Source organism: Condylura cristata, unplaced genomic scaffold (genome assembly GCF_000260355.1).
Source record: "Condylura cristata isolate star-nosed mole 26May11 unplaced genomic scaffold, ConCri1.0 scaffold00029, whole genome shotgun sequence".
Taxonomy (NCBI): domain Eukaryota; kingdom Metazoa; phylum Chordata; class Mammalia; order Eulipotyphla; family Talpidae; genus Condylura; species Condylura cristata.
In genome coordinates this window covers 10,806,097-10,826,560 of record NW_004567130.1, presented here as the reverse complement: position 1 = coordinate 10,826,560, position 20,464 = coordinate 10,806,097, and the positions used below count along the sequence as shown (strand labels likewise).

At 52.3% G+C, this 20,464-nt stretch overlaps 1 protein-coding gene across 1 annotated transcript; it reads right to left on the bottom strand.

Moving 5' to 3' along the window:
* Nucleotides 1-1,429: 1,429 nt before the first annotated feature.
* On the bottom strand, nucleotides 1,430-19,983 carry GLTP (glycolipid transfer protein). The gene is made up of 5 exons (XM_004690943.2): nucleotides 19,775-19,983; nucleotides 6,979-7,037; nucleotides 5,946-6,079; nucleotides 4,224-4,374; nucleotides 1,430-2,535 (listed from the first exon to the last, which is right to left on the bottom strand). Exons 1-5 carry the CDS (start codon nucleotides 19,875-19,877, stop codon nucleotides 2,353-2,355), a joined length of 630 nt encoding a protein of 209 aa, XP_004691000.1. The 5' UTR covers nucleotides 19,878-19,983; the 3' UTR covers nucleotides 1,430-2,352.
* Between the last annotated feature and the right edge of the window lie 481 nt (nucleotides 19,984-20,464).

The window sequence follows — 20,464 nt, the reverse complement described above, 5'->3', positions numbered from 1 at the left end:
TAAATAAATGAGTCAACCCTTGTCAAATTTGGGGCTTCATTTGAGTTTCTGTGCACTATCTATCAGGTTCCCCAGACCTGGACAGGTGAGTTCTCTGGCAGGAAGTTGTGTGGGACTCAGGTTGTCAGCTGGTTCAGAGGTGGACACTGATGTGACCCTAGTCCTGGCTGGGCTACACTGAGACGTCCCACCCCACCTCCAGGGGGTTCAGTTGCTTCATCTGCTAAGTGGGGTTCCTGACGCCCCATCTCAGGATGGTTGTGAAATGGGGGTGTGTGAAGTGCTTGTGTAGGATCTGGTATACAGCTGGTGCTCAATGAGTGTTCCTCCTGCTGTGCCAGGATGGAATGTGGTGCCACAGGGATGAAACAGGAAGGCACAGCTGCACTACTAGCGCAGTCTCTGGGACGGTAAAAACAACAACAACAAAAACACCTTAAATTATTCCAGGGGCCTGGCAGGGGTGAGGAGTGAAAGAGGCTTTCCCGCGAATATTCTGACCTTCCACAAAGAAAGGGCCCTCTCAGTTTCATCGTATTTTGTTTGAGAACAAAGAAAATCTTTTCTTCAAGGAAGGCGCAAAACAATTTGTTGGCCGAATTTTCACATTTCTAGGAAACCCAAAAGGGAGAAATTAAAAAGCAATTAGAGCTCAGATCAAGTGGCATTCCTGTCAGCAAGATTGGAAAATACTGTGAAATCGGACACAGCAACGTTTGGTTCAGGTGTCCGTCCCCGGCCTCGCCACGGGCGCCTTCCAAACTGGCTCTGTAGTTATGCACATGACCCTGGGAGACCCTCCATCATTCTCAAGTTGGTTCAGATGCCTCCCCCAGGAGCACGCTGCACAGACAGCCTGCTCTGGCTCAAGCCACTGGGTCTTGCCTGTGGCGGGAGTGTCCCCTGTCCCTCCTTTCTCGACCCCACCCCCAGCTCAACCTTCCATCCAGGTTCAGTGCACATCCCAGGAGTGGCCCTAGGCTCCCTCTGGCCACTGACCCCTCTACATTATCACTGTTACTACTGGTTCATTCTGTCCACTTGACTATTGGCTATGCAGATTAGGAGCCAAGTAAAATAGTCATTTTACTGCATTCGGTCCTGTGTAAGAAAGAGCAACCGTCCATCCATGATAACGTGCGAATAGCCACTGGTCTCAGGGTTGGGGAGGCAATGTGGGCTGGTGAAGACTGAGATAAAGTGGAGTTTACATCGGCCCACTCATTCTGTCCAGTCCAGGGGTTAGTAACCTCTTAGCTCCTGCCAGGAAGTTTGATCTTTCAAAAGAAGCTAGAAATCAAAGTGAAATTTTATGAATTTGGCAACCAGTTCCATTTTTTTTTTTTAAACCAAGTAGGCCAAAAAAACAGGCCCCTCAGTTATAAGCTCTGAACCAGGAAAACAAAAATCAAGTACCAAAACACAGAGATGTGATTCCAAAATAGATTTATTTATTAAGGATTATTTATTTCCTGCATAAAAATTACCAATTGTTCCTCATTGGGTTTTCAACACACATCAATTCCCTTGGGGGTGGCTTTGTTCACCCCCACACTTTAAAAAAAATACAGCTCTGTTTAGCGCCAGGAAGGACAGTTAAGGCAGTGAGGCATTTTCTTGGGTCTCAGCAGCTGGAGGGGTTCATTCTCTCCCCCTTGGGAAAACACATGTGGTAGGTAGTTCCTTAGGTTGGAAAGCTGTCCCTGAAGGTAATTATGCGGAGTAAGGGAAATACAGCCACCTATGGTCAATTATTTGTGCCTGATAGTTTTAAAATACGGCCCTGTCCCCATCAAAGGCTTGCTGGTTGGTTTCAGCTACTTAAAAAAACCGTCTGGAGAAAGACAGTGAGGAAGAACAGGCTGTGTAGACAGTGTTGTGAGGCTGGGCTATGTGACCACAGAACATACACCAGCTTGCTTAAAAAAAATCCCAACGACAGCAGTCCTGTATCATTTCCAATCAGACTCATCATGGTGCTTAAAACATCCAAAGCTTCATTCAAGCAGCTCCCCATCAGGACTGTGCATATTTTTGAAGTGAAGCACAGGATACCATCCCCCAGAAAGGGGGGAAACCCTAGGACCTGATTTATTAGAAACATTAATTGGTTTTACCACACTGAAATGAAGGTTCTAAAGTCAGTCTGTGCTGTTGTGAAATTCAAAGGAGATTCAGAAGTAGGGTGGTTATTTATTGCTTCATTAGAATAGACCTCAAAATGACTTAAAAAAAAACAGGGCCCGGCCCTGCAGACCAGGCCAGGGCCGGCCACCCTGGGGGACGCCGGCCTGCCGCCTGCTGGGTTCACAGTGACTCGGGTATGCCCGTTTCTGTGAGTGGCTGGCCCGCCTACACCTTGTAGTTGAGCTCGGCGTTCATCTTAGTGTACATCTCGTAGATGACATCGATGGTGGCCGTGAAGTTGACCAGGAAGAGGCGGGTCTTCTCCAGGCACTCCTCCTCCGTCACGTTCTGGCCCTTGGAGAGTGCTTTCAGGAAGTCGGACTTATAGGGAGCCGCAAACAGCGCTGCCTTGAGACAGGGAGAGGGGAAGGCGGCACAGGGTTAGCCGGGCCCCCAGGCCAGCGTCTGGGGGTTCTGGAGATGCCTTCCTGGAGGTGCGTGCAGGACGAGGGTCTGTGCTGTTCGTGCGTTGGAAGAGAAAGGACAGGGGCTGTGCTTCCCTTCTACCCCCGTGAAGGACAGCGAGGAAGGACACCAGCTTTGGGGACAGACAGACCTGGGTTCAAATTCCAGCTTGTGCCGCCGACTAGCTGTGCGCCTTGAGCAAGTTATTTAGCCTCTCTGAGCCTCAGTTTCCTCATCTGTAAAATGGGAATCATAATGGCACCCACCAACTGGGGCTGTCTTTGTGAGGGTTGAGGAGCTTAGACAGCACGCTCAGCATAGCATCAGGCACACAGTAGGTGCTCAGCCGGGATGAGTCTCTTCCCTCAGGGAAAAGGCCAAGGGCATCCTGGGGAAACCTATTTTGTGAGCAGGGAGATGATTGCTAATCTGTGCAGTGGCCTCTGTTGTCCTTCAGGGGGCGACACTTCCTGTCAAGGGTCAGGGAAATCTGCAGAACTTCAGAGGCAGGAGGAAAGGACAAAACACTTTGGCAAGAATTTGAAAGCATGAGGAAATCACAAATAATACCACCATTATAAATCAAAATAGCAGAGGCTTTGACTTACTGAGTGTAAGACACAAGCCCGGCACTTTAGACAGTTTAACTTCCTTAACTTTCACAATCACCCTGCAAGGCAGGAACAGTTTACACCTTCCGAAAGATGAGGACACTGAGTCCCGGGGAGACCGATTCCAAGTCCCCCACTTTACTGCGTGACCTTGAATGAGACACTTAGCCTCTGTGAGTGTCAGTCTCCTCGTCTGTGAAATAGGCACGTGTGTTTGTGCAGATGACGATCCCCAGCAGTCTGCCGGGGCCAGGCATGCAGGACTCGCCCTCCTCACTGAGGGCCACACAGCCCAGGGAGTGCAGGGCCTCTGTAATGACCCCTCTCAGGCTGTCCCCAGCTCGGCCAGGATGGATGCCGAGGTGGCCACTTGGTAACTGGCCTCTCTTCCTGTGTGGACACAGTCTGGCTCTCAACCTGACTGACCCTCTGTACCACAATTTGCCCTGTGAGACCAGTTCACAGATCCTGGTTCTCATGGGAGCGGGTGACAGGCAGTGGGAGCAAAGGTGGCCATGGGCACAGGATGAGTGAAGGACAGGATGCCAGGGGCAGCGTGCAGGACACCCTGAGGCCTCCTGATGTCTCCTGAGTGGGCTTCTTAGTCTGGCAGCATGGGGGTGTCAGGTCACCAGCTGGTGGGGAGCCCTGGCCAATGTCACCCCGACACAAGGCAAGTGTCCTTTCAGTAGATGCCTCCTGGGCATTTTTTCCCCTCCCTGCCCAGGGAGAGGGTTCAGACTGAATCTGAGGGGGCAAATCAGCCACCCCCATACCAAGTGAGGTCCTCTGAGTCTCCACAGGGGTTTCTCTCATACCCGCCCTCAGGCCTCAGAGCACCTGCACAAAAATACCATGGAGCATCTCTGTTCCCAAAAGGATCCCTCAGCACATATGAGGGGGGCCCTTCCTGAGCCCAGGCGGGCAAATGCGGGCTCCCAGGGCCACAGCCAAGAAGGGACAGAGCAGGGACTGAAGCCCAAAAGCTGGCAGTCCTTCTGGGCCGATAGGGAGGCTCACCTGGAAGATCTTCTGCACAATCCAGCCGTGGTACTTCTTCAGGGCCATCTCGTAGGCCTTGGTGGCATTGACGCGGATGTGGTTGGGGTGGCTCTCATCACGCTCCCCGTCGCAGATGCTCTGGAGGAAGACCTGGATGAAGCGGAGGCCTCTGCAACCAGAAAGGAGATGGCGTTAGGGCTCCACCTCCTACTGCCTGCCCTGCCCATTTCCATGTCCCAGTGGCTTCTCATTGGCTGGCACGTGGCAGGCGGGCAAGGGTGCTGAAGGGCTGGAGCCACAGCACTGGCCCTCATGGGTTTGTGGACCTGGACAGTGGACACACTGGAACACTGAGTCCGGTCCTGTGCCAAGGTGCCCCACCTCCACCACTGCCTGAACCTCATCCGCAGACTCTGGTGGCTACTGGTGTCCCATGTCCGGGGCCACAGCAATGCTTCAAGAGCCAGGGAAGGGTGTGGGCTATGGGAAGGTGACCAAATCAAAAACTGACCAGTGCCAGCTTGTTAAGGCACATGGCCTCGTCTCTGCTCCCCTCGGCACGATCAGACTGGCACAATCAGCCCATTTCAGAGAAGAAAACAATGGGGTCCTGAAAGGCTCACCTGTCTTGCCCTCCAGGTGGGCTCCTTACACTGTCCCTCACTGCCCCCTCCCCACCTCCCCGGGACAATGCACAGCTCCTGATAAAAGAGAATCCTGTAGGCCACGAGCCTCATCTGTGAGATGAGGACTGTATATGGCTTCTTGTACCTGCTAATGAGGACAACATCATGTGCAGTGTCAACACCCGGGTTCAAATCCCTTATCAGCAATTTAACACAACGTCCAGATCACGTGCTGGTCTGCTCTCTTGCTGTCCCTCCGGGACCTCACAACTTCCCACCTCTACCACTACCACAGGGCACATCTGCACTACTAGCTAACACTGTCACTTCGAGATGCTGGATTTCTGGCAAGAAGCGGTCACAGGCCTCCTTGGTGGCCTAGGGGTTAGGTCTCAGCATTATTACTGTGGCTGCCTCATTTTGACCCCTGGCAGGGAGCTGACCCACATGGTGCAGCAGACCTCTCCTGTCTTGACTGCTGCCCCCCTCAGCAGTATGTTTCAGTCAGTCTGGCTGTTCTGCACCCCACTCTGTCTCTGGCCATCCTCTCACCCCACCCCCACCCCCACATCTCTTGCCTATACCCAGTTCTTCTATGCCACCCCCACCCCCACATCTCTTGCCTATACCCAGTTCTTCTATGCCACCCCCACCCCCACATCTCTTGCCTATACCCAGTTCTTCTATGCAAAAATAAGTACAATCTTTTTTAAACAATCAGCTATCATGACTACAAATCTACCTTGGATGTGACCTGACACCTCTGTGCTGAGTCTGCACAACCGGACTCAGCCATTCAGGGGCTCTGCCCCTGGGCACCTGACTTGGCTCGAGGCCCTGGGACCTCTGAATGGGGGATCATCAGCACACCTGACTCAGAGCACATGAAATTCGAGGTGTAAAGAGCTCAGCACCATGCCCTGAGCATGGGCTCCGACACTGCACCTCTGACAGGACTGGACAAGAAAGCACGCCGGGCAGATGGTGGCCGTGGGATACCCCACGTGGCCTTAACTAGCATCACAGCAGGAAGTGCCATGGAAGCGACCGCCCTTCCCGGCAGGTGTGGCAGGGTCCGCGGCCGCCTCGCACTGCCACCTGCCCAGCGCATCACCTTTTCAGCCACATCAGGGCCAGCGTGGCTCCCACTCTGGGCCACTCTGCTCCATACATTTCCTTCTCCACCTCCAGGATGTTCTGCAGGGTCCGGAACTTGGTTGGGTTGGTGTCATAGACGGCCTTGATTTTCTGAAATGGAGCATGTGGGGGTTTATATTTTCCCTTTTCCTTTTCGTCCCCCAAATAGCCAGCCAGTGTGCTGGGCGGGGAGGAGAACCCCGTGGGCACAGCACGTCTCCTTCCCACCAACCCCAGGAATAGCAGCAGCCTTCGCAGTTACCAGGCCTACCCTGACGCCCCACTAGAGGGCGCACCTGTGAGCCGGGCCCGCCAGTGATCTGTGGGCGCGCCAGCCTGAGGTGCTCCGTCTCAGCCCAATTTGCAGATGAAGACTGAGCCTCAGAGGGGAAGGCCGTGCTCCAGGTCACACAGCCGGCTCAGGCCTGTGGGGGAAGGCTCCAGCACAGGCGGCTGGAGTCTGTGCTCTCCACCCACCACCGATGCGCCTCAGAACACGCATCTGCGGATATGCAGCCACGGACTCACAGGGTCCAAAGATGCTCAGGACAGGCAGGCAGGTCTGGGTCCTACTCCTGCCACCTCCTTGCTGTGTGACTGCAGGCGAGTCCTTCAGCCTCTCTGAGCCTCAGCCTCTCACCAGCTTCTACTTGCTCAAAATGGGGATAAGGACAGACCCAGCTCCACAGGGCTGGGATGAGGTCTAGGAGTCTTCAAGGGCAGAGGGCCTGAGGGAAGGGGCGGCATCAGAAAGCCCCAGGACGGGGGGAGCGAAGGGCCACCACCTGTGGGCTCTGGAGTCCACTTCTCACTTGATGGACAAAAGTACTGCCGGGTGTCCTTCTCTGGGTCAACCCTGCAGACTGCCATCGCCATCAGGCTGGGACTGGCTGGGCAGGCTACAAAGCAGGGGCCCAGGCCTCTTTGCCAGGTCTCCTTCCCGTTCCCTGGCCTGGGGAGACTGCACGGGGCGCCGGTGACCAGGTGCACTTTTGGGGCCCAGTGCTTACCGTGATGTTGCCACTTATGTCCGCCTTGATGGGGGTGAACACTGGGGACCCGAGGCAATCTGGGGACAAAACAAGAAGGGCTATTTAGGCTCCCAACATGGGCCATGGAGGTCTGAGACAGAGGGACGTCACTCAGTGTGGGTAGGGAGAGGTCGAGCTGTTTACAAGTGTTAAAAGGCTCGTGGGCAAGTAAATTTGCAGTGCTGAGCTGGAGGTAAGACCAGTATCCTGCTGCAGGGCTTGTCAGAGCCTTGAGCGAGACTGGAATCCTTTTACCCACAGCACGTCTCCCCCCTCAAACAGCACCGTCTGGGAGAACTTTCTGCAGTGACAGGAGCGTTCTGCACCCATGCCGTCCAGTACCTGTGGTCACAGGTCCCTTGCCACGTGGTGAATGGCACTGAGGGCTGACTTTGTAACCAACTCCCCTCGTTTGGAGGTGAAGCCTCGTGTCGCGTCTCCACGTGGAGACACTGTCGTATAGCTCCTAGAGGCACTCGGGCCGACAGGCCCAGCTTGGCTGACAAGATGGTCACCACTGGGTAAGCGGCAGGCCAGGAGGCCAAGCTGAGTTGGGGGAGTGGGATGGGGTTTCTCATGAGAAAGGAATGCGCTGAAGACACAGGGGTTCCATGGCTCTGAGACTCAACCTAAGTGCCCGGGGGCCACCCACAAGGGGCCACAGTCACTTCACAAGGGACTAAAAGTCAGCTCTGGGACCTGGGGGGCAGAGCACAGTGAGTCTGGGCTCAACTCCGCACTCTGCACTGGCTATGTGAGCTGGGGCACCCCTTCAGCCCTGTGCCTCGGGGTTTCCCCTCTAGCAAATGGGGCAGCACAGAGGAGCCCCAATCTGACTTGACACTTCTAAGGGTTTTGCTTCTGGAATCAGAACGCTCTTATCTGTAGATGTGTTTCCTTCTCAGTTGGTGGTTCATAAAACAAAGAGGCACCTAAACAGCTGACAACTTCAAGTGATGGAACCTGGAACTCTGGACACACTGAAACGTGGGCAGCCTGCGGCCGGCTCCACCCGTGCCCCCTCTGTGGCCCTCTGCCTCGCCACGGGCAGGGCAGAGCAAGAGCGAGGGAACAGCATTCTGGCCTCAGCTGGCTCAACGTGGGCGCCCCTCAGAGCCTGCACCTCCGCCTGTCCTGCTGAGCCCAGATTCCCGCCACGCCTGACGCAGACCCCACGAGACAAGGACCCAACCCACAGGAGGAGCGTCAGCGCCAGCTCCCCTCTCTGGGGCGAGGCAGGGGCCTTGGCGTGTGCACCAACTGGCCACACAGAAGAGGGCACGGAGGGATACCTGTGGGCTGAATTCCCCCCAAGGTGACCCAGCACACCTGGCTGCCATCTGGAACATTCTAATTGCAGCTGTTAAAAGAGGTACACTGGGAAAACAAATCCCACATTTCAAATGCTATACGTGGTAACCCAGTGGGCTAGGGATTCGAACAGATGGGGTTCGCATCCTGCCCCAGCTCCCTCCCCCGCTAAGCCAGTCTCCCCTTGGAATGCCTCAGTTTCTTCACCTGCTGCAAGTGGAAGTCACCGGACTTGTGTCACAGGGAGGTCGGAGAGACTAAAACGAATGCATTGTTGTACTGACAGCCAACACTTGCTAAATTGATGAGAATCCTAATTCTTTCAGTCTTTATAAAAATCTACTTTAAGTAAATAAAAATACCTATAAATAACCTATAAATAACGCATTGAGTGCAGTTAGCAGAGCACCCCAGCACACGAACGCTCACTAAACGGACTCTGATGTCCTTCACTTCCCACCCTGACGCCCCAGGCTCCGCGGTCCCCAGACTCTGCTGAGGGGCGCCTCCTGTGGCCTGCATCCTCTGCCACATCTGCTCTCCTCCCTCCCCGGGCAGAAACCCTGGGCACATTTCCCTGCCAGGCAGCACCTCTGTCTACCTTCCCGGAGCACAGATTGACCCACACCCTGCTATGGGCACCTCCCGCTACAATGGCAGAGAACATGGGGAAGGGCTGGGGCCTCGGTTTCCATCTGTGCAGGGACAGCACTTCCGCGGGCCTCCGCTGATGGGGCGCTGTGACAGGGAGCTTTGTCCCGGTGGAGGGGGTTCAGGGCTGACCAGACTTCCTTGCTGATGGGGCTGGATTTTCAAGTCAAGCCTTCCTGGGAGAGGTACGCAGACCCAGGCCATAGCAACAGACTGTCAACAGACCATCATCAACCAGGGGAGGTTGAGTAGCTTCTCTCTAAACGCCCAAAGTGGAGGTGTGGGGAAACGTGACGCTGGCTCTGGGCACTGGAGACGCTCTTGGAGGTACCAGCTGCTGCCCTGCCCTGGGGGCTGGGAGACAGGCTTGGTTTGGAGATATCCTGACAGTGTGAGGCAGAAGCCACCACAGTCAGCAGGAGTCGGGCTGGATGGCAGGCAGGAGGCAGGGCACACAGCTTGCTGGACAGCAGCGTAATGGGACCTAGAGCGCTTTCTGGAGTCGGGAGCTGAAGACAAGCAGAGAGAAGGGGGAACCGGTCTAGAAAAGCCAAGTGCCTTGCCCAGGGTCACAGTGGGAGTCTGGCACTCAAACGCCAGTACAGGGAAAGGCTGGTTCCAGGAAGCCCTTGCCTGTCGTTCCAGAATGTTTCGTCTGTTGGTGTGAAGTCACCGACAAGGAGGCTCTGGCAGAAAAGCCAGAAGATGATTTTAACCCTCCAGCACACTGTGGCCTCTCTGGCCGTTCAGCTCCAGCCAGAGCCCCTCCAGGCAGAGTGGGGTGCTGCTAGCAGCTAGCCCGGCCTCACCTTTCCCACAGATGCCACCTTGCCCTCAATTCACCTTTCTTGTTTTACCAGTTTTGCATTTACCCCAAACTTGTTTTTTCAGTGTCAGCAAACATGTTCTTTAAAATGCCATCCAGAACCCAACTGCCAGGAGTGAGGTACAGTTTTCTAGTTCATCATACCACCAGGGAGAAATGAAGTTGTTTCAAAAACAAACAAAAAAGAAAAAAAAAACCCAATACAATCCTACCACTTGACTTTGTGGACGGGACCCTAATCAAGCCTGCCCCGGTGTACCTGTTCTAGGCCCAGGTGGGGATTAGAGTAAGTGTCCCTCGGTGTACGCAGAAGGTTACCTATGCACGTCACTCACCCAGAAGGCAGAAGGAAAAGATCAGTAATCTGATTACTGAAACTAAAAACTTCCTAGATGGGGAGGGGGTTGATATGGCTAACAAATATCATGGACAAAAAGACTTAAAAATCTCTAAAAAAAAAAAAAATGGGACAATTACCAGAAGAAATGAGACACAGTCTCAATAATGAAAAGGAAATTCCACTTACATCAGTGAACATTTTCCACCTGCTGGGTCTTAAGCATGCACTGACCTCCCCTAGCTCAGTCATTCCAGATGGACCCATCAAAGTGCCCTGCTTTTGCACGGCAAGCTACTCCTAGTTTTCTACAGAAGGGTGCCTTGGAAAATATGCACTGGGGCAAAGGCGGCCAGGAACATCACAGGGACCCCAACTCTTCACCAAATGGCTCTCTGATGCATTTGCAGACTTTTAGGGCGGCTTCACATTCTTTTTTAAAAACCCTCTTGACAGGTGAGTCACTTCCTCTGCTTTCTCTGAAGTCAGTGTTTTCACTCTGCTAGATACCTGGCAAACACCCCTGGGTCAGCATCAAATGCGAAGTAAGGGGAGACAGACACCAAAGACCACTCTGTGCCTGACCTCTGTGACCCTCTGGGTACGCTAGAGGCAGCGTGAGAGCAGAACTCCCCCTCCGCAGGGGTCACCAAGTGCTACACAGAATCAGACTCATTTCCTCTTTTTCTGGCCTCCACAAGTTGGAAAATACCAGTTGCTCATATTCCCAGCAAGACCACAGCACATATTTGGAAATTTCCATCTAAACTGCCCCTCAGTGCCTCTTCAGACTGCCATCTCTGCTCTAGGTGACATTCCTAACACTGGGAAACAAGATGACGACCCCCTTACCCCCCCCTCACCCCCGCCACACCCTCTTGTTTCATCTGAAAATAATTTCCATCGGGACAAAGTACACTCCATTTTTTAAATGAACAGCTTCCCCTTCAGCCCACGTGATACAGGATGGGAACGCCTAACCCAACCCATTTTATTTCAAAAGGAAGAACAGGACATCAGTGTTACAATGTGCAGAGTGTGGTTTGGGGAGGTTCTGTTTCAAAGGCAGTTTTCCTCCGATGGCTGGATAGTAAGGATCAGTTGTTTAAACACACGGGGCAGATTAAGTTTACAGTCCCTGGTTACAAGGATCATAATGGGAGGGGCTCAAATTACAGCTAATGGAGATGAATCATTTATTAATCTCTCTCTCTCTCTCCCCCCTGTGTGTGTGTGTGTGTGTGTGTGTGTGTAAGAGAGAGAGAGAGAGGAAAGAAGAAGAAAAAGAAGGGGTGTGGAGATGAGAAAGGAGAGGAGGAAGGAGAAAGAGGAGGAGGTGGGCGAGAAAGAAGAGGCTGTTTTCCATCCATTTTATTTTAAGGGTTAAGAGCCTTGAGAATGCCCACCTTCCTAAAACTAGTTCCTACTCTAAATTCTACCTTTGAAACAGGAAAGTGTTTTAAATCACCCCAAGACACACCAACTCATTGTCTGCATAGCCCTATTTGGCAAAAATCAGTCTTGAATTGGTAATAAGGTTGGGAAAGTGATTTCTTTTACTTGCTGTGTGGCTTGGGATAAATCAGTTAACCTCTCTGAGCTGCAGTTTCCTCAACAGTAAAACTGGCTACTGGAAGACATCTCATTAGGTTGCTGTGAGGCTTAAATGAGGTTGTATTATGAAGTTTAGCATTATATGTGCTTGGTACCTAATATGTGCTTGATAAAAAGAGAAGGTATTTTTGCTGCTGCTACAAATTATATCATCTTCATTTTCCCTAACCTTTAGAGAAGACATCTGAATGATTAAGAAATATTTGATACCAAGAAAAAGAAGGGAAGAAGGAGAGAGAGGAAGGGGGATAAAGTGATACCTGACTGGTTGATATGGGTAAAATCAACAGGAATCTTCAAATCATAGAACAAAGACTTCATATGCATTCCAAATGATTAAAAAGGAGACCCAGACCCTCCCTGGGGGTGCAATGGGTTAGGACTCAGCACTGCAAGCTGGCTGCAGCTACTTCAGTGTGAGTTCCATCCCCACTCGGAGGTGATCCACATGGCGCAGCAGACCTCTCCTGTATGGCCCACTGCTCCCCTCAGCAGTGTTCTTCCTCAATCTGCCTGTTTTGTTGCCCACTCTGTCTCTGGGGAATCCTCTCACTGCCCCTGCACCTCTGGCCTGTACCCCAGTTCTGCATGCATACATAAATAAATCTTAAAAAAAGGAGAGAGAGAGAGAGACCCAGGGCTTCTCTGGTGGCTCCAGGGATTAAGTCTCAGCACTATGAAGCTCTCAGCAGCCACTGCAGCAAGAGTTTGATTCCCAGCGGGGGAGGCAACTGACATGGTGCCACAGACCTCAACTGTCTTGCCCACTGCTCTCCTCAGCAGTATATTTCAGTACATCTGCCTGTTCTGCTCCCCGCTCTGACTCTGGTGAATCCTCTCAACCCCTACACCTCTGGCCTACATCCCAGCTCTTGCATGCATAAATGAATAAATCTTTTAAAAAGAAAAAAAAAAAAGGATATCCAGAAGGGAACAGCAGTGCAGAAAGGAATAATCCTGAGTATGGGGAAGGTGAAGTGACCCCTTTCTGCCAGGGAGGGCAGCAGAGGCTATCATAGGGCCCTGAAAGGGTTAAACTGACCCCAGAAGGACTTTCAAAAGCTCAAACCCAGTTAACACTACAACAATAACAAAAGGCCCTGATACAAGTAACACAGTAAGAATGTAACAAAGGGAGTTAACATCCACCCAGGCCACTTTCAGACTGAAACAATGAGACCTAAGACTAGAACCCAGCAATTCCATTCTAATAAGCTCATAGAAATAAATGCACATTGTCAGGCCAGATGGGAACTTCCCCATCACTCTCCCTCCCCCACAAACAACAGGAAAAGGCCATTTCTGCCCTGGAAGAAGACTCCCAACAACTCTGAGCCTGCCAGCCCACTTCAAAGCCTATGGACCACTGTCTAACTCAGACCTGCTCCGACCCTTCACTCCACTGAACTTCAGTTTCCTCTGTCAAACGGTGCCCATTCTCCCCCGGTGCCCATTCTCCCCCAGCCCATAAGGTCATCATGAAGATTAAAAGCGAGGTACATTCAATGTTTGGCACAGGGGAGCCACTCAGAACAAAGGTCACGCCAGTTACGATGGGTAGTGCCTTACATTTTCAAGTCCCTTGTCATGCATTCTTTCCATTCCCTTTCAATTTGATACTGACGGCACATCTCCACTCTGCCAGGCACAGTGCTGGTCCTCGGGAGGCCCAACTTCTGCCCCAAGGGGTTCATAGTGGGGCACTGTTTTGCCAATTAGCCCCAAGCAGCAGACACCCGACCAGTGAGGAGGGTTAGATGAGCCAGCAGTGACAGAGTGGACGCCTGGTCGTCCCCTCCCGGCTCTCCAGCTATCCCCTCCTCACTGACTCAGGCCAGGCTTTTCTGAGCACAGAAGATCAAGAGACCCTAATCCTGTGGGGGAGGGGACACAGAACAGGTGGATGTCTCTGGTCCGGCCTTGGCACTGACCTTTGGATGTTATAAATGAAAGCACTGGCGAAATTCTCAGACTTCAGCAGTCAGGCAGTTCAGCTTGGTCACCAAAACCCAGTGGTAGCTTCTTTCTGAAAGAGCCTTGTTTCCCAAGGGCTACAGAGCAAGAGGAGCCTGAGACTGCTGGTCTCACCTGTACAAACACAGTGTGATCCTGGCAGGGAGCAGCAGAATCACTCTGGGATCGCCAGCTGCAGCATCTTACAGCTGGGCTGCAGGCTCAGAAAAAGGAAGAACTTGTATGTGGCCACAATTTAGCACTACAGAACCAGGCCTCAAGCTCACGTTGGTTTAGCTGATGCCTCAAGCTCACGCTTCTTCCATTCATGTGTGATGTTCAGTTCACAGACTTCAGCAGACCAAAGAGACTGTTCACATGGGCTATGCAGGCAAAGGCGGTCAGGAGCATGACACAAAGTATGGCATCAGGCACACAGGAGGTCTCCTAAAGGCTTCACTTACTATTTATGCTCTCAACAGACACTCAACCGAAATGACAGCTAACCTGCTATAGTAAGAGGGTTAATACAGTATCTTGTTTTTCATTCTGGCACTATTTTATACAAAAAGAAACACATATTTGTATAAACCTTAAAAAAACCTTCTGCGGGGTTCAGAGGCCTGGGTTCTGGTCTCCTCCACCCCTCATTGGTGCTGTCATCCCAGGCAAGTCACCTAACTCCTCCGATCATGGTCTCTCTGGTTAGTTAACAAGAATATAAGTCTGTGTGCCTGGGCTGTCACTGGCCCCTCAAAACAGAGCGAGCCCTGAGCCAAGTGACAGAAAACCACTCTTTCAGGGGTTACTCTAGGACTATTTTGTGAGCACCAGTTACCAGTAAGACCCAATTCTATGGACATCTGCTTAATTAAGAGACCTGAAAGAAGGAAAGTTACCCCAGAATATGGATCTCAACGAAGTAGAAATCATTACAGTCAATTCCTGTGTCTTTGTTTTCTCCACTAACAATGAGAGTAAACAGATATCATTTCATGTACCAACCTGAATTCACTGTGAGTAATTGTGTTTGGAAAGACACTGAGTGGGCGAGGGGCTAAGTGTCAGCACTATGAAGCCATCAGCAGCCCTGCAGTGAGTTCTAGGCCAGGGAGCTGGCCCCCATGACACAGGAGACCTCTCTTGTCTCATTTGCTCCTCCCCTCAGCAATGTATTTCTGGAGATCTGCCTGCTCTGCTCCCCACTTTGTCTCTGGTGAATCCTCTCACACCCCCAACACACACATATCTGGCCTACACCCCAACTTTTGTATGCATAAATAAAGTAAATCTTGAAGAAGAAGAAAAAAGACACTGAGCCTGTGGCAAGTCTCAAGGGGGAAAACAGTATCATGATTGGTTACTAAAGTCTGACATGGCTGCAGGACATGAGTTATATTTTTAAACTTGTCCATGTGTATTAATTAGGAAAGAACAAAAACACTTTAGAAAGAACCCAGGAAAAAAGGGAGAAAGGAACTGAAAGCATTCATTCAGCAAATATCACCAACTCACCAAGTGCTGGGCCCTGAAGTAACGCACAGAATATGAAAGGTACTTTGGGAGTTTGAAGGAGTCAACTCTGTAGGGATAACCACTAAGGTGAACACTTAAAGATAAGTGGAGCCCAGGAAGGAAGGGTAAAGGAAGGCGGGGGCTGGAGAAGAGCCCGCAGAGGGCAGAGACGGACATGGTTAAGCCCCAGAGGCTAGTGACGGCCTGGACATGTGGGGCGCTCCCAGCCTGATGGTAACAGGGAGCCTGAGGCTTTTGGTCAGGGAGGGCTTGACTACATGACATCAAGCACTCCCTCCCCTTACCTGCTGCCTCCGCCCCAACTGCTGATGCTCTAGAACAGCTGCACAACTGACCCAGAATGCGAGCTCAGGCGTCCCAGAAGTCAGCTGCAAGATGATCGGTCAGAGGAGAGATCCGATTACTGGGTCAAGGTGGAGAAAGGGAATCAAGGAAGGGCTGGACGGTGTACGACCTGTGCAACTCCAGGGGTTCAGTCTGGAGGTGTGGGGGGTGGGCCACACCTGATCTGTGGCCCACGGGATTGGCGTGTGTCAATTCCAACCAATATGGCACGAACCATACTCAACAACGGTTTAAGAGCTGTGCTTGTCCAGCAGGTCAATTTCACTTCAAAAAATTAGAACGGAACAAAGCAGTAAGCAAAGAAATGCATACGGGGGTGTTCGCTGTAGTGATGCTTACTAGAGCAAAAAATGAGAAGCATATAAATATCCAACCTGCAGGGCTGGTTAAATAAATTACAGTCAATGAAATTCTAAGCAGCTATGAAAAATGGTAATTAATACAGGCAGCTAATCAGGCACCTTATCGAGTAGAAAAAGCAGCTCCTACTTTTCCCCTAAAGGTAGCTATAAATGAGTCTGGAAGGAAAGAACTCTGAAAAATGTCTGCAGTCTAACTCAAAAGTTTACGAGAGGATTAAGTGAACTAATGTACACAGAATACTTAGCACATGGTAAGCACTCAGTAAATGACAGGGACAATTTTAGCTATCATTTTTCAAAACATTTACTTACTTATGCAGAGGTGAGAGGATGCACCAGAGATACAGTGGGGAGCAGAACTAGCCGATCTACTGAAAGACTCTGCTGAGCGGAGCAGCAGGGAGATAGGAGAGGTCTAGGTGGGATCAAACTCAGGCTCCAGGTGATAGGGCTGAGATTTAATGCCTAGACCAACAGGGAGCCCCATTTCTTTCTTCTTCTTCTTTTTTTTTTTTTTGCTCAGTTTTCCTTCAAGAAACAGATCTCCTGGCAGAGTTAAATGCTTCCTAAAAACGCAGCTTTCAGTCGTTTGGCCTACTGATCATTGAGAGCAGTGATTCTCCACTAGGGATGATTCTGTCTCGGGGCAGAGATTTCTGGTTGTCACAATTTGGAGAGGGGGGCTGCTACCGGCTTCCTATACATAGTGGCTAGGGTGGATGCTAACTGTCTAACAGTGCACAGGGTGGCCCCCTCCACAAAACTGCTCCCGCTGCAAATGCCAGCGGGGCCTGAGCAGAAAGACCTGTCTGGAGAGCTGGCGCTCAACACCTTTTGGATTTCTTGCAGGTTTACCCCAGACCCGTTTCTTCTGAGAGAAACACACACCACTCAGATCATCTGGGTGACCAGAGGCCCCCAAGATCTAGACAAAGCCCTGGTGTGAGAGCTGACAGCGCCTCTCGTGAGTCCCAGAGAAAAGCCACTGGTTCCAGCATCCTCCTAAAACTGAAACTCTCAGGAGAAACTCTCCCCCCCAGAAAAGCATAAAGCCCCAAAATGGATGATCATTTATTTATTTTTTTTAGAGTGCTAAGAATTAACCTCTGTAGGTCAACCCACTGAGGCTTCCATATAAATGGCGCTTCTGTCTACAGCTGACACCCTACCCAGCTCACAGGGCTCTCAGCAAAGGACAAGGGTCCTTTGAGATCAGGGCAAGGGGGGAGATGCTCTTCAGGCCTGGCTCCAGCTGCCACCATCTCCTTTCCCCGAAAGCCAGGCATACAATCACATCAAATGAAGGTGATGCCCAGCTCAGGACTGATGGGCAACTTTGCTGAAGATAAGGAAAAGGTCACAGAGCTAAATTTGCCATTTTTCCACCTCAGCACCACTAACCATTGGGGCAGGATCAGCACTTTGTGTGGGAACCCCTCTGCACAGCGGAGGGCGTTGGGCAGCCTCACTGGCCTCCACCCACCAGATGCCAGGAGCACTTCCCCAAACCAGCCCCTCCCAGTGTGACACCCCAAAACGTCTCCAGATGTTGCTAGATGTCAGCTGTAAAGCTACCCACAGACAAAAAGCAGCATCTTAAACAGATTCTGACTCCCTCTCTAGGGCAAGCTGGCTCTGTTCTGCAAATGTTCACAGAACCAAAAGGAGAGCAAAACTCACAAAAACTGACTCCTCAATGCCAAAGTCCATGAGTTCCCAAGCCCCTGCCTGGAGACTCAGCATCTCAGTACCACACTGTGATACTGAAAATAAGAACTGCTGTACATTCAACAAGTATCCAGGTACTTTCTGAAATTGGCAATGCAGAAGTGGACATGAAAGACCAAGATCTGCTCTCATGTGGTTCATCCAGGTCTGAGAATCCTACAAACCAGGCAATTCACGCCACCAAACGCCAATTAATCATCCACCTTGAGGAGCCAAAACTGGAATTTAACTACAACCTCTCCCCCAGAGCACCAAGGGGCCTAGGCCTCCATGCTTTTACACACGCCACCCGCTTGACTCGTAGGAGCTCAGCACCTCCATTCTGTAAGTGGAGACACTGAGGCTCAAGAGAAGGAGGAGGAGAGCTAAGCTGCGAGTCCGCATGCTGGCACCATGCTCATGGCCCTGCACCAACTGCTGCCCATGACAAGCCCCATCACTGGCCAGAGTAGAGGGAGGGACTACCCTGGTGTCAGAGTGCTAAGGTTCTGCCAGTTAGTTTCAGCTGGACTCTGCCCCCCAGGGTGAGGCTTTACCAGCCCAGAGGCCCCTGAGAGAACCAGTTGGGCCAGACACTGGACAAGTCCACACAGAAAGGAGAAAACGGAGGCTCAAGTTGCATCCTGAAAGGCAAAGGGCAGGGTGGCCAGTAGTGTCCTCCATTTCCCATTTTCCATTCAGGGCGTGGGCTGGGCTGGGGGCAGGCCTGAACTGGCTGAGGGGCCACCCCCACAGTGGTCCCAGGACCTTCCTGGAGGAGGCATCCAAGGAGGAGACCTGACAAGCACCGTCTGAAGTCACCCTGCAAACAGTGCCACTCCCCTTCTCCTGACCCCGGTACTAAATGGTGGGGAAACTTTAGGTGATTCTTCCCAGAAAGAAGGCCTCAAGTTTCACAGCTCCTTGTGCAAACCCCCACCCCCAACCCCCAGGCATCTTGCCCTGGGAGTGTATGTGGCTGGGAGGGGCGTCCTTTAGTCCATGATGGGGAGATTCTAAGGGAACACTCCCAACGTTCTAAAAAGGCTGAGAACTGAAGGAAAAGACAGGGCTTAGGAAATGGGATTCATTTTAAGGGAAGGGATACTCTGAAAGGGCTAAAAGGAATGATGGGGTGAGGGATGAAAGACTTTGGGGGAAAAGAAGTGGCATGCTTGGGGACACATGGAAAACTGGGGAACCGAGGTGGGAAGAGTAATGGAGCTTGGGGGTGGATGGGTGATTGGGGGCCCACAGGGAGTGGTGATGAGGGGCAGCATTAAAAAATGCTCCTCCCAGCTGGAAAAGATCATGCTTAGTGAGATAAGCCAGAAAGAGAAAGAAAAATACCGGATGGTTTCACTCATAGCAGGAGTATAATAGACCAGGCGAGAAAATAACAAAAATAATGAACAACCATATACCAGAGACATTCTGTAGGGGTGGAGTGGGGAATGGGATCAAAAACGGGGGGAAGGGAGGGAAATGCACAGGACTATGGTGGTGGCACAGGGGTGATTTGGTGATGGGAAACCGCGGGGATTACAATCGAGATGGAAAAAAAATGTGCAAAATGATATAAAAATAAACTTTGTAATAATAATAAAAAAATGCTCCTCCCTGGTGGCGCAGCGGGTTAAAGCACAGCACTAAGAAGCTAAAGCCACTTGAGCATAAGTTAGATTCCCCCCACCGGGAATGACCCACATGGCTCCGCAGACCTCTCCTGTCTCCCTAGACCTCTCCTGTCTCCCCGCGGCTCCCCCAGCAGGGTACTTCATCAATCTGCCTGTTCTGCTCCCCCTCTGTCTCTGGTGAATCCTCTCACCCTCCCTGCATCTCTGACCTGTATGCGAGTTCTGTATCCATAAATTAATAAATCTTTTTTAAAACAATGCTGCAATGGGAGGTGTTTGGGGAGAGGCATGTAGGGAGTGGGGAAGAGATGGAAGATGTGCCATGATCGGGAGAGACTGGATTCAGGAATGACATGGGTAAGGGAAAACTGGGGTGTCAGGGAAACAGGATTTGGGTTGCCCCGAAGAGAAATGGCTTGGGATACAGAGGGAGAAGGGCTCGGGAGCTTCTGGAAGTGCCCGGGGCTGGAACCAACTCCCCCTCCACCCAGCTTACCGAAGAAGGGCGGCAGGTGGGAAACCGCCTCGAGGAAGGGCCCGGTCTCGATCTGCTTGTCCGCGGGCAGCGGCTTCAGTAGGTGCTCGGCCAGGAGCGCCATTTCGGGGTCGAGGCCGGCGGTGATGCCCCAGCCAGGGCCGTGGGGGTCCACACCGCCCCCGCGGCCGCCGCCGTCAGCGCTGGGGCCGTCACTGCCGCCAGCCGCAGGCTCCCGGGACGCCAGCGTCGCCACTTCCGCCCGCGCCGCGCCCGCTTAGCCGAGCGCTCAGCGCCGCCCTCAGGCCGAGAGCCTAAGCGGCGCTCGGAGCCGCCCCGCCCCCGACCACCCGCATCCAATCCGCGCCCGCCGCCTCGGGCCGGGACGCCGCCATTGGCCGGGGGGCGGGGTCAGTCACTCCGGCTCGGAAGCGCGCGCACTCGTGGGTCCCGGTCCGCCCCCTCGAGCCGCTCCCAGGTGAGTGTTCCAGGTGTGCTTCCTGCCGCCCCCGGCTTGGCCCCCTAACCTGGCCCGGCCGGCTCGGGCCAGATTTTCGATTGATGGCGGCGTGGAGTTGCCCAGACCACATCGCACGACTCACTCACCCGCCCACATTACAGACCAAACCCAACCAGTGCCTTTTAGGGCACCTGTTTTCCCCAAAAACAAATCTTGTCCTCTATTAACCCCAGGTCACCTGTTGGACACAG

Bases quoted from the DNA above. Each gene is read 5' to 3' on its own strand.
- GLTP (XM_004690943.2), bottom strand. From the start codon at position 19,877: ATGGCGCTCCTGGCCGAGCACCTACTGAAGCCGCTGCCCGCGGACAAG. The intron at 7,038-19,774 runs GTAAGCTGGGTG...TTTTGTCCCCAG, and splicing joins CCACCTGCCGCCCTTCTTCG to ATTGCCTCGGGTCCCCAGTG. The intron at 2,536-4,223 runs GTGAGCCTCCCT...CCCTGTCTCAAG, and splicing joins TTGTGCAGAAGATCTTCCAG to GCAGCGCTGTTTGCGGCTCC.